This window comes from Globicephala melas, chromosome 19 (assembly GCF_963455315.2).
Source record: "Globicephala melas chromosome 19, mGloMel1.2, whole genome shotgun sequence".
Taxonomy (NCBI): Eukaryota; Metazoa; Chordata; class Mammalia; order Artiodactyla; family Delphinidae; genus Globicephala; species Globicephala melas.
In genome coordinates, this window is record NC_083332.1 from 45,711,285 (window position 1) to 45,725,362 (window position 14,078).

The 14,078-nt window shown below is 42.4% G+C and overlaps 1 protein-coding gene across 1 annotated transcript; it reads right to left on the minus strand.

Moving 5' to 3' along the window:
* Positions 1–3,058: 3,058 nt before the first annotated feature.
* Positions 3,059–13,345, minus strand: NQO1 (NAD(P)H quinone dehydrogenase 1). Its single transcript, XM_070044121.1, is given in 6 exon segments — positions 3,059–3,583; positions 4,153–4,170; positions 5,444–5,458; positions 6,457–6,610; positions 6,721–6,883; positions 13,340–13,345. Coding segments are annotated over 6 exon segments (765 nt in total). The 3' UTR covers positions 3,059–3,174.
* Between the last annotated feature and the right edge of the window lie 733 nt (positions 13,346–14,078).

Here is a 14,078-nt window from a genome sequence, read left to right on the forward strand (position 1 = left end):
TGGCCACCCAAAAGTCAATTCTGAGGGCTGTTTCACTCAGTTTATCAACAGTATATGACACGCTTTGAAACACTTTCTTCACTTGGCTTTCAGGACACCGCACTCATCTCTCCTGCTACACTGGCCTTTTCCATTCTCGTCTTCTTGACCTCCTGACATTGGAGAACCCTAGAAGTCAATCATCAGATCTCTTCTCTATCATAACTCAATTTTTAGGTGTGCTCATCCAGTCAGATTGCTTTATAGACTATGTGTTGAAAATTTCCAAATGTATATCTCCAGCCATAACTTCTTTAACTCCAGGTTCCTATTATCGAACTATCTACTTGACAGTCTTAACAGGCATCTCAGAAATAACATGTCTGAAGTGAAATTTTGATTCTCCCCTTCCCACTCCCAACTTCTGCCGCCAATACTCTTTCCAGATTCTTCCCCATGTAAGCAAATGGAATTTCCATTCTTCTAATTGTTTAAGCCAAAATACCTTTGAGGGTTGGTTGGTTTGTTTTTTGACCTTGATCCAATCCATCATCAAATCCTGTTACTCTGTCCTTTGAAATACTTCCAGAATCCAACCACTTCTCAATACATCTATTGCTGTCACTTTGATCCAAAGCATTTGTTGCCTAGATTGTCATAACAGCTTCCCAGCAGTTCTCCCTGCTTCTGTCATTGCCCCTTATACTTGATTCTTCACATACCAGCCAGATTTAAATGTAAGTCATATGTTACACCTCTGCTCAAAACCCTCTAGTGACTTCCTATCTCTACATTTCACAATGCTTATAATGCCCTTTGTGGTCTGATTCCAGCTTTGTGTCTGACCTATCCCTCTCTTGCTTTCTGTGCTTTAGTCACACTAACTTCCTTGCTCTCCCTAAAGCATACTGATCATGCTGCTGCCTCATGGGTTTGCACTCACATCACTCCTGGCATGCTCTTCCTTCAGGGACCTACATGTATCATTCTCTCACTTTATCAGGGCTTTGCCCAAATATAACCTTATAGGAGAGATCTTTCTTGATCACCCTGTATAAAACTCGTATCCCATCTCTAACCCTCTTACCCTGCTCTTCCTTCGTAGCATTTATCACCACCTGACTGACATTTGTTCTTCTCTCATTCTTTACTAGAATGCAAACTTCATGAGGCTAGGTTTTTTGCCTGCTGTATTCCCAGTGCCTCTAGAAGAATGCCTGGCCCATTGATTAGATAAATCAGAATAAATCAGGGAAATCAGAATAAATATTGCTCCTTGGCATTTGTTTATTGCATTCTGTGTTTTTCTTGATTTCTATACCACTGTCTTTCCTGGATCTCCTGAAATGTCCTTTAAATTCCCTGAGAGAATCTTAGTAGGTTCCCTTGCCATTCAGAATGAAGCAGCCTTATTGGGCAAGCTCTCAAGCCAAGTCACCATATAGGCTTCTGGCCACAATTTGTCACTGAACCTCTGATTGCTTCTTGCCCAGTAGATTCCACTTTTGCCTGAATGCCTCTGTCACTAGCTTCTCTGAAACCAGTGAGTGTGGGTCTGTTTTGTAGAAATGGATTTTATTTATTTCATTTGGAACTTTTAGAAATTTACATAAAACTACAGTGAAGATGAAGGCAACAGTAAATATTTTCATATGTTTTCAAACTGAAGCACCCAGCCATCTGCCATTGTGGATATTGTGGAAAGAATACCCAGTGCCTGCTGGCATCTAGCACATGAGGTTCTCCAGCCTGACGCCATCATTTCCTTGGCAGGTAAGAGGCTGTTCCCAGTTTCATGCAACCTTGCTTTGCATCATTTTCTCATGTTTCTTTCTGTGCACCACAAGAGGGCGTTCTTTCATCATTTTCTACTTAGGTTATACCAACAGTGAGTAGAGGTGCACCTCAATCATTTAAATAGGAAGTTAGAATGTTACGCCAAAATTGTTCACCAAAGTTAATGAAACTCTAGGCTCACAATTTTGTCCCTAAATTCATGAAACCAAAACACATCTTTAAAAGGCAAGTCATCAGTTTATCAATGATACAGGAAAAACTTCCAGAAGGTTAGTTACATGGATCTGAAATAAAGTACTGTTTGTGGCAAGCGGTTTTTAGATACTGGGAGTACTGTTTCCTTTCGTGAATTCATTCATTGTAGCAGATGTAGTGTTTAGAGGTGTTGGTTTATTTGCAGACATTAAATTAGAAGATTGAATTAAAGAGGGTTTTTTTAGCTTTTCATTTCAAGGTGTCTGTGTGCACTGTATAGAAACAACAAAAGCTGAAGGAGAATGACACTCGTATTAGGCATAATATTCATTGTGTAGTAATTAAAGCCAATATATCTCACAAACAAGCAGAGAGTAGTAATTACTAAACAAGTCCCTTAGGTCAGACAGATTTCGTCATTTCTTTCTCTGAGCAATTCCCTTCTGCCATAAACCACAGAGAGGTAATTAAAAGAAAAATAGATCATTGAGGAGTTGGATGCTCTCTAGCCAGATTTATTCCTAAAAATGTATCTCTAAAGAGAGGAATTAAATTGTGTAGAGGACCTTAAAGAATACTGTCTGGGATCTTTCTACACCCTTCTCTCTGGCTTTACGTCCTAAGCCTGAGAGGCCTTTTGAGCCTAATCAGATTTTGCCATGATAGCAGTTGGTTACATTTGGGACTTCCCTGGTGGCGTAGTGGCTAAGAATCCGCCTGCCAATGCAGGGGACGCGGGTTCAAGCCTTGGTCCAGGAAGATCCCACGTGCTGCGGAGCAACTAAGCCTGTGTGCCACTACTAAGCCTGTGCTCTAGAGCCCACGTGCCACAACTACTGAGCCCACGTGCCACAACTACTGAAGCCCATGCGCCTAGGGCCTGTGCTGCACAAGAGAAGCCACTACATGAGAAGCCCGTGCACCGCAACGAAGAATAGCCCCCACTCGCTGCAACTAGAGAAAGCCCACATGCAGCAATGAAGACCCAACGCAGCCATAAATAAATAAATTAATAATTAAAAAAAAAACCAGAATTGGTTATTTTTAACAAAACTATATAAAAATGTATGAATATAGTCTGTTCTATCCATTCCTTGTGGCAAAAGAAAAACACAAATCTTAAAAACTAAAGCAAGTCAAGGAACCCCAAGAAAGAAGTCTAGATTTGGCTATATTTTAGAAGGAAATCAAGTCTTGTTAATCTTATTTTCTGGCTTTGATCTGGTTGTCCGTTGGGATGGACTTGCCCGAGTGATGGCCCACTGAAAGGCCAAATTTCTTATTTTTCTGTTCATCCTGTACCTCCTTGTTCATTAAGAATCCTGCCTAGAAGTTTAGGTCAAAGAGTCTACTTGGAGCAAAATACAGTGGCATCTCATCCCAAATATTCTCCAGGCGTTTCTTCCATCCTTCCAGGATCTGAATTCGGACATCCTCGGGAGTGTGCCCAATGCTATATGTCAGTTGAGGTTCCAAGACTTGGAAGCCACAGAAATGCAGAGTGCCACTCTGGGGATACACAAAGCACAGAGGTGAGTTACAGATCAAACCCCACAGACCTTGTACCATATACAAACTACAAAAGTTAATCTGGGTTTCCCAACAGGACACTCTGATGTGGAGGCCTGAGGCACCCTGGAAAATTAGTTCATAGCTCCACCCTCTCACCTTGTGCTTTCTGTACCTAGTTGTTACCTATTTTAGCCTATTCAGCTGTGCTCTTCTTTGAATGAAGAAAACCTTGAAACTGTGCCAGCCTGGCATTCTCTGCCAAAAGTGCCCAAAGTTCTATTACCTAAGGGTGAGTTTCAGCTTCTTGGCAACTGACCCTTGCCAAGGCATGCACATGTGCATTTCTCTGCCTCCCTACATTACTAGACAAGTCTTGATAAATTATTCTTACCATTTATTCTCCAATGTTAATATTAATTCCCTAATCCTATAGGTGGCCCCTTTTTTAAAAATATTTATTTATTTATTTGGTTTCGCTGGGTCTTAGTTGCAGCAGGCGGGCTCCTTAGTTGCGGCATGCACACCCTTAGTTGCGGCATGCATGTGGGAATCTAGTTCCCTGACCAGAGATCGAACCCAGGCCCCCTGCATTGGGAGCGCGGAGTCTTAACCACTGCACCACCAGGGAAGTCCCTCCAAGAACAACTTGAGAGAGTAAACTTTTAATACCTGGCAAACCAACCAATTCTTTTTCAGCCCTGACTGTAGAACATTCACAAGGGACCAAATCTACTTGCCTAAACAACCTGCACATTTATCCTAAAAGCTGCAGATCTGGCCCCTCACAATTGGAGCATCATAAATGTGAGAATGTGAGAAGCTATTAGAGATACCTCAAGCCCCTCTTTTTACTGATGAGGCAAATTACTGGCAGATTCAGGGTGAGAATACAGGTCTCATTCTCAGTCGTGTCCTAAAACTCTACTTCCTTATCCCCTTTCCTGTAGGTCAACCACCCTTCAAAGAGAGACCTATCAAGTCTTAAAAATTCTTTCTCTGTCCTAGTTTTGTTTTTTAACCTCTGGGCATGTTCCTGTTGTTACTGCCTTTAAGTGAGTCAAGGAGAAGAAGAAATACTGGTATGTCCTTGCTTAGCTTTTACCAGGACAAGAGGCCCAATAGGTCTTTCTCATGGCAATTCCCTGATGAACTTAAGTCACACAGATCATTTGTTTGCATATGTGAGTGGTTCTGTTTATTCTAAATGATAGGATTTTAAATCCGTGAGCACAAGGTACAGGTTTCGTATTTTTGAAACCACACCCACAAAAGCAAGCTCTTGGGAAAATATTGATTTAGGCAACACACACTGAAGCCAACTTTGCCTGCAATCCTTGCTGTTCAGACTTGGCTGCCAAATGTGATTTCATAGAAGCAAATCTTATTGCATGTGTTTCTTCACACCCACCCAATATTTGTATTTTTAGGCAGAAACAGGAGTGTCAAGTTGACTGACCAAGGACAATAATTTTCTTTTCTTTAAAATTTTCTTTTCTTGAATGTGCTAACTCCTCCAGAAGGGATGACAGGTCCTGAAGAAAGTTCGCCCCTCAGTGACATCATGGGCAGCAGCTAAGCACCCTAAGTCTTCTATTTTGGGGGTGTTCCCCATCTGACCTCTTTGTCCTCTGCCCCACAGTTCCCCCTGCAGTGGTTTGGAGTCCCTGCCATCCTGAAAGGCTGGTTTGAGTGAGTGCTCATAGGGGAGTTTGCTTACTCGTATGCTGCCGTGTATGACAAGGGACCTTTCTGGGTAGGTTGATGGTTCTGCTTTTTCTAACACCTGGATTCTAGGTAGATTCTGTCCTGAGGCAGAGTTTTGAGCACAATTAGATACCAAAATCAGGCTCCAGGTCCCTTAGGGAGAGATGCATGTCTCTCCCAAAATTTTTAATAGATATTTTCATAGATATTTTGACATGATGTTCAGGATTTTCTTTAAAATACTCCAGGAAAAAACAGGAGTGAGGGGATACTGAGAGTTAAAGCTGGGTGGTGGATGCATCATTATACTATTTTCTCTTCTTTATGTATGTTTGAAATTGTCCGTAATAAAAAAGTCAGTCTGTCTTCATTTTGCAGACACCCAAAACTATACAAGAAACATTTTTAGAGCTCCTGGATTACAAGCCTAGATACATGCCTAGCAGTGTGCGGAGATAGATAAAAAACAACAAATAACTCCACCTAGGCACCAGCAGTCAGCACTGATTTTGTGTTACCATGACAACCTTCACCTGATTTGCCACATCCAGGAGTATGGAATCCTGGGCCTGCCCCTCTGTGTACCATCTTCCAGGCTGGTATTTCTGCAGAGTCAATACTGTGAGGCTCAGAGGAGCCAATGTATGAAGTAACATAAACAACAGATGGGAGGGGGGACCTTTGTGTTCTTTCCCCTGGGGCTGTTTCATAAACTTCCTGTCACCAAGGAGATGTGGAAGGTAATGACTTTTCTTTTACAGAATAAGAAGGCAGTGCTTTCCATCTCCACTGGTGGCAGTGGCTCCATGTACTCTCTGCAGGGTATCCACGGGGACATGAATATCATTCTCTGCCCAATTCAGGTATCTCGTTTTCAGTGACCCTTCAGGGGGATTAATGAACTTTCTGTGGAGTCCAAATCCTCCAGATAGCAGCTCCACAAACTAATTTCAGGATGCTTATGGAGATGGGGGCGGGGGAGAATTGCAAACTTGAGTGATTCCACAAGAAATAACTAACTGAAGAAAAAGATTAAACATACTAGGGAAAAAAAGCTCAAGGCTCAAATGTCATCTCTGCCATCACAGTCATATTTTCAAAGAGTAGTACAGCCAGATTCACGACATCTGTAAATCTGTGTAACACTGCGCCTTTGAAGTAATCACCCTTCTCTACAGAGAATGCAGTCAAGTGGCTGTTACTTTCCTAAGATTACATAGCTAATTAGGTGCCAGGTCTAGGACAAAAAGAACGCAAGTGTCCCAACACCCCTTTTGATGTCTTAGCCACACCTGAAAAATCACAAGGTCTGTGGCTTGCAGCTTCTTTTGTTCGGCCACAATATCTGGGCTCAGACAGCCTTCTTTATAAGCTAGAACAGACTCGGCAGGATACTGAGAGTTCCCGGGGTCCTCCAGTTTACCTGCAGAGAGGAAAAAGAGAGGCTGACGCCAGAGGGGCCAAGGTGGGGCCAGAGAACCCACAGGCGAGAAGTTCCACAAAGACCTAATTAAAGGGGAGAGCTGCTCCCACCTGTGATGTTGTTTCTGGAGATGACGGGATTGAAGTTCATGGCATACAGGTCCGACACAGTGACCTCCCATCCTTTCCTCTTCAAAGCCTCTACGGCGGCCTCCTTCATGGCATAGTTGAAGGATGTCCTCTCTGAGTGGGCCAGTAGGATCAGCTTTTCTAACTATTTAGACACACACAAGGAACATGGAGAAAATCAGTCACCAACCAGCAAAGCTCTGGCTACAGGTGAGCCCAGCTGGGATCCATAATGGAAGACGTGACTTTGTTAGACCTTGGGTTATGCAATCCATCCACTGCATCAAAAAATATATTTTCTCCTTACAAGTACCAACAATCAAAGGAGGCATTTTAACTCACTGGGAAAACAGTGGCTAATTTAGTAAATGGTGTTGGCATACTTAAACAGCCATCTGCATGAAAATAAAATTATCCCCTTAGAAGACTAACGTAAGGTGTTAGAAGTCAGTATAGCAATTACCCTCCATGAGGGGATAGTGACTAGAAGGGGACAAATGGGCTTTTGGGGTGCTGGCCGTATTCTATTTCTCTATCTGGGTGCAGATTACACAAGTGTGTCTTCCGTTTGTGAAAATTCACTTAGAACTTGTGCGCTTTTCAGTGTGTCTATTGTATTAAAGTTTTGGGTTTTAACTATCCCACTAACACACCACATACAGCAACAATTTGCTGGCAGATTAAAGATCTACATTTTAAAAAATGAAACTATTAGAATAGTATGGGATAGGGAACCTCTTGCACTGTTGGTGGGAATGTAAATTGATACAGCCACTATGGAGAACAGTATGGAGGTTCCTTAAAAAACTAAAAATAGAATTATCATATGATCCAGCAATCCCACTACTGGGCATATACCCAGAGAAAACCATAATTCAAAAAGACACATGTACCCCAGTGTTCATTGCAGCACTATTTACAATAGCCAAGTCATGGAAGCAACCTAAATGCCCATCGACAGATGAATGGATAAAGAAGATGTGGTACATATATACAATGGAATATTACTCAGCCATAAAGAGGAACAAAATTGGGTCATTTGTTGAGACGTGGATGGATCTAGAGACTGTCATACAGAGTCAAGTAAGTCAGAAAGAGAAAAATATCGTATATTAACGCATATATGTGGAACCTAGAAAAATAGTACAGATGAACCGATTTGCAGGGCAGAAATTGAAACACAGAGGTAGAGAACAAACGTGTGGACATCAAGGGTGGAAAGCGGCGGGTGGTGGTGGTGGTGGTGTGATGAATTGGGCAATTGGGATTGAAATGTATACACTGATGTGTATAAAATTGATGACTAATAAGAACCTGCTGTATAAAAAAATAAATAAAATTAAAAAAAAAACCCCACCGAAAAAAAAAAAGAATAGTATAGGATGCTTTGTGCACTCTGTTGCTTTATGTCTCATTTTTAATTGAACATTAAGGGATTGCAGTATTTTAATCATAACTCTTGCCAATATCTTTATCTAGAGGCCTGTTGCCATTTTGTCTTTTATGAAATTTTGTCGCCAAGAAAGGCAAGATTACATTTTTCCCTTCCAGACTGAGTTGGTATAGTGTATTCTTGGTTGTGAAAATACTCATAGCTTTGGGACTTTGAAATGGTAGATATTCGTGATATGTGAAAAAGCATGATACATAACTGTATGGTCTTATTTACATAAAAATGGATGCTTAGTTGTGTAGCTACCTACATAAACAAGACCTAGAAGGACACATCAAACAGTAAACTATTTGTGATTATGGATAACTTTGTTTTTTGCTTCTAATGATTTTTGGTTTCCTGTTATGCACATGTTAACTTTTAAGACATAAATGTTATTTTTTGTTTGTTTGTTTTGTTTTGGGTTTTTTTTTTTTGGTGGTACGCGGGCCTCTTACTGTTGTGGCCTCTCCCGTTGCAGAGCACAGGCTCCGGATGCGCAGGCTCAGCGGCCATGGCTCACAGGCCCAGCCGCTCCGCGGCATGTGGGATCCTCCCGGACCGGGGCACAAACCCGTGTCCCCTGCATCGGCAGGCAGACTCTCAACCACTGCGCCACCAGGGAAGCCCCATAAATGTTATTTTAAAAACCTTTAAAAAAAAAAAGAATAGTATGGGATGAAAGGGAGAATTTGTATAACCTCTGGACAGAGGCTACTTTTTAAGAAAGACTAGAGATTCAGAAACCGTGAAGGAAAAGCCTGAGAGATAAAGCCATATAAACATCAAAAATTTGTATTTAACAAAAGGTCCCATATACAGAAGCAAAAGACAATCAGGAGAAGATATCCAGAACTCATCACAAAGAGTTATCCTAAAGAATGCCTACAAATAATTAGGAAAAGACAATGCAATAGAAGAAAAAGTCAAGGATATGAACACATGATTCAGGGAAGGAAATTGCAAACAACAATAAACAAATGAGAACGTGCCCTGTCAGGCCTGCAAGGAAAAGCAAATTAAAATAAGGCATCATGGGACTTCCCTGCTGGTCCAGTGGTTAAGACTCCGCACTTCCACTGCAGTGGGCACGGGTTTGATCTCTGCTCAGGGAACTAAGATCCCACACGCCACGTGGTGTAGCAAAAAAATAAATAAAAATAAAATGAGACATTATATACCGATCAGTTGGCAAAACAATTTAAGACAAATAACATCAAGGGCAATTTAAGATTTCAGGAAGGGCTTCCCTGGTGGCACAGTGGTTGAGGATCTGTCTGCCACTGCAGGGGACACGGGTTCGAGCCCTGGTCTGGGAAGATCCCACATGCCGCAGAGCAACTAGGCCCGTGAGCCACAACTACTGAGCCTGCGCATCTGGAGCCTGTGCTCCGCAACAAGAGAGGCCACGACAGTGAGAGGCCCGTGCACCGCAATGAAGAGTGGCCTCCGCTCGCTGCAACTAGAGAAAGCCCTCGCACAGAAACGAAGACCCAACACAACCAAAAATAAATAAATAAATTAAAAAAAAAAAAAAGAAGAAGATGGAGGAGGCGAGGAAGGGTGAGGTAAATTAAAAAAAAAAAGATTTCAGGAAAACTGGCACGTTGCTGGTGGGAATATGAGTTGCCTCAGCCTTTGGGGAAGGTAATCAGGCTGAATCTTTAAACATTTTAAAGGCACATAAATCTTTGATCTAGTTGTCCAACTTTGGGGAATCTGTCCTACAGACTGAAAGCATCAGGATGGAAGAGCAAGGATGTGTACTGAACCATTCTAGTCATTGGCAAAAATTAGACATAACCCCGATTATCTATTTCTGGAGCACATTTGAATATATTACGATACACACATACTACAGAATATTTGCTCTTAACAAGAATGAGTTAGCTACACATAGTCACCCTGAAAGATATCCAGGATATATCGTTAAATGATAAAATGAGTGAATGTGAATCCACTTTTATTAACTCCATATATATAGGTAGATTTGCAGTATATTGGTATGAGGGGGAAAAAAGATGTGGAATGATCACATGAAACCGTTACTAGTTTCCTTAGGTAAGTAAGAGATGGCAAGAGGGTAGAGGCAGAGGGGAAAGGTGAACTTTTTCTTGGACCTCCTTTGTGTTAATAAAGTTGTTAGAACGAACCTGCTTTACTTTTGCAATAGCAGCATGTAAAGGGTGCTAACTACGTGCTAGGCACTGTTCTAAGTGCTTTGTATTCTTTTTCAGTTGTCACAGCAACCCTATGAGGTAAACAGAATTAGTATCCTCATATTATGGATGGGAAAACAAGCACAGAAACCTTAAGCAGTTACCCAAATGTACATACTAAGTGGTGAAGCTGGAATAATTTAAAAATATATAGACATAGATAAATCTATGCAACAACGTGTAGGGCGTGGGGAGGAGTACCAGAGAAAGGAAGTTTACCACCACCGTTCTCCCGAAAATTGGTGCCACAATTTCATACCTTAAGAACTCTGAACAGCAGCGACTGGGTGGAACTGGGAGAGAATGCACCTGCAACTTTTTTCGCTATTGTTTGAAGAAAATTAACTAGAAAGGGATGTGTGAGGCTTCAGTTCTTGCCCTGCTTTCAGTATTAACCACACCTGGTGTAGGCAGCTCCTACTGGCTTAAATTCAGCCACGTGTAAGCTTCAGCCACGTATAAGCTTCAGGCAAGCTTTTGGCGCTTGCCAAAATAGAGGATTTCCAAGCTTGGTCCTGGCGTTTCAGACTCCATAAACTCAGATTTGGTGGAATATAAATTTGATGAGGATTTAAATGCTACAGAAGTGATATATCTGCTTCTGACGCTGCCTGGGAAAATGGAAAGGAATTCCTGAGCCTGCCTCAACAAATTCCCACCCCCCTTTCTTATCAACTCATGGACTGAACGCTACCGAGAGCGATGTGAGTATATTAATCTCTGATATGCATTTTCTTTGTGATTTATCTTTGCATTAGTCACATCAGTGTTTACTAAATACTGCTTTGTCAGTTTTTATTCTCTTGGCTTACTCCTTACCTACATATTTTTAAAAATATATATATGTGTGTATATATATATATATATATATTTTTTTTTTTTTTTGCGGTACGCGGGCCTCTCACTGCCGTGGCCTCTCCCGCTGCGGAGCACAGGCTCCGGACGCACAGGCCCAGCGGCCATGGCTCACGGGCCCAGCCGCTCCGCGGCACGCGGGATCCCCCCAGACCAGGGCACGAACCCGCGTCCCCTGCATCGGCAGGCAGACTCCCAACCACTGCGCCACCAGGGAAGCCCAATATATATATTTTTTTTACTTATCAACATTAACAAGCAGTTTTTTTCTTTGTTTGTTTTTGGTTTTTTTTTGTGGTACGCGGGCCTCTCCCTGCTGTGGCCTCTCCCGTTGCGGAGCACAGGCTCCGGACGCGCAGGCTCAGCGGCCATGGCTCACGGGCCCAGCCGCTCCGCGGCATGTGGGATCTTCCCAGACCGGGGCACGAACCCGTGTCCCCTGCATCGGCAGGCGGACTCTCAACCACTGCGCCACCAGGGAAGCCCAACAAGCAGTTTTTAAAAATTATTTATTTTTGGCTGCATTGAGTCTTCGTTGCTGTGTGCAAGCTTTCTCTAGTTGCAGCGAGTGGGGGGCTACTCTTCGTTATGGTGCATTGCGGTGGCTTCTTTTGTTGCGGAGCACGGGCTCTAGGCACACAGGCTCAGTAGCTGCAGTGCACGGGCTTAGTTGCTCCACAGGCTCAGTTGCTGCACGGTATGTGGGATCTTCCCGGACCAGGGCTTGAACCCGTGTCCCCTGCATTGGCAGGCGGATTCTTAACCACTGCGCCGCCAGGGAAGCCCTAACAAGCATTTTGTAAGCAGTAAAAGATAAAGGCGCTTCCTAGAAAATGAGAAAATCAGGACATCTATCCCTTGCTTTCAAAGAGCTTACCATCTACTAACTACAGTATAGGCATGACAGTTACCTTCAAAAATAAGAAAAAAGTAAGACGAGATACAAACAGGAAGAATATATTTGCAAGAAATATAACCAACAAAGTTCAGTATCTGGAATATATAGATTCTTAAAAACAACCCAGTAGAAAAATGGTCAAAGGCTATGAATAGGCAATTAACAGAGCATTCATTTGCAATTAACAGAAAGGTCATGTGTATTTGCCAGAGATAAGGGTAAAGAAAGAGATTTACTACCAAAGCATAAGCCCCAGTTGCTTGTTTCCAAGTCATTTTTCACGGCCATATCTGAGTTTTTTTGGACTTGGAGGGTTCAGTTTCCCTTCGTGCCATTTAACTAGCTACATGACAGGCTTGACTTTCTTGAAATTTACCCTAAGAAAGGCGTAAGACACATACACTAATAACTAATAGAGGAAAACTGTTCACTTCAGGGCTGACCCCTCAGCAAAGGCCTTCAGAAGGAGTTGCCATCTGAGCTGTCTTGAAAGACAAACGGGATTATTACCAGTACCTCTAGTTTATCATTCAGTTTTTCTTATCCTGCACATCGACAGAAGTGACCATCTAACACAGCTAAGCACATCTTGTTAGTGCTTCTCTCTCCCTGCACCGGTTCCCTTTCAGATCTCAGGCCCTAAGTAATATGCCCCCAATCCAGTGTCACTTCTTTATGTCCTGAAAGCCCTTGTGCCTTCTTCACCATCCTACATTTTCTATTTCCACCCCACATCCACACTAGCCAACCTTCTTTCCCTGCCTTGAAATGCTAATGTTCTCACTGACCCATCCTCTCAGCCTCTCCACCATGGTTTATTGAGCACCTACTACACACCAGGCACTGCTCTAGGCATTTGGAATATATCAGTGTACAAAAGAGACACAAATCTTTGTCTTTGTGGAGAGTACATTCTGGTGGCCAGATCATCCTGTCTCTCGGGGGCTGACCTCTGTCCCCATCTATTGCTCTGACATTCCTACAATTCTCTGGCTTCATACTCAGGCCAATCTGAAACCAAGAGTTTTTACTAACCTCTCAGATCAAACTGTACTCTGTCAACCTGCAGTTTCATTGATGACCAACATAGAACTTAATGACAAAAAAGATAAAGCTGGCACAGAAAGAAAGGGATTGTGGTTCATCATGTCAATGTAAAGCATGTCTAGATCTCTTTAGCAGTAATAGACATCTTACCCGCATGATCGTTTTGGCAGGAAGAATAAGCAATCAAGGCAAACCTATTGGAAATATAATAAGGGCAGACCCTCAAATAGTCAAATAGTTTCATGCATTCTGCTTCTACTCTCTGGGCTCACTGAATTCCTCAAGGAATGTGCTGCTGGTTGGATGCATCTGTTACTTGCAAACAAGTTCTCTGGATGATTCAGTTCACCTCGAGATTTGGTTAGCTGGGTAGGCTAATACTAGTTATACAAGATCTACATCTTCCCATTTTCCCTCACTAGCTCCCCCCCTTTTTTTTGTCTAAGTTACACATAAATACAGAACATTCTGTAGAATTAGAAAATCAGGAAATAGTTTTCACCCTAGTATTTCAGGAGAGGTATTGGTGCCCTCCAGACAGCTGAAGAAGGAATAACCTAGAGGGAAACAGCCGCTCCCAGATGCTTCCACTCTAGGCCCCCAGAAATGGGAAGTCCCTGTTGTCTTGTTTTAAACAATGCCTCGTTTTGATCAGACTCTCAGCCTGAGAGATGTGATTTAAAAAATAAAAAAATTGTTCAGGCTCTAATGCTACTCCAAACTAAACTCTGGAATTCTCGAAGTTTTTGCTGAGTCTGTGTGTGGTATTTATTCATAGTTGACAATGCTGTATCGTGTTCACTTTCTTTAAGTCGGTCTTTCTCTTTGATCCTCTTCTGAGATTCTAGTCTTAGGGAAATCATTAGCTTGGTGGTTAGCAGTTGCAAAT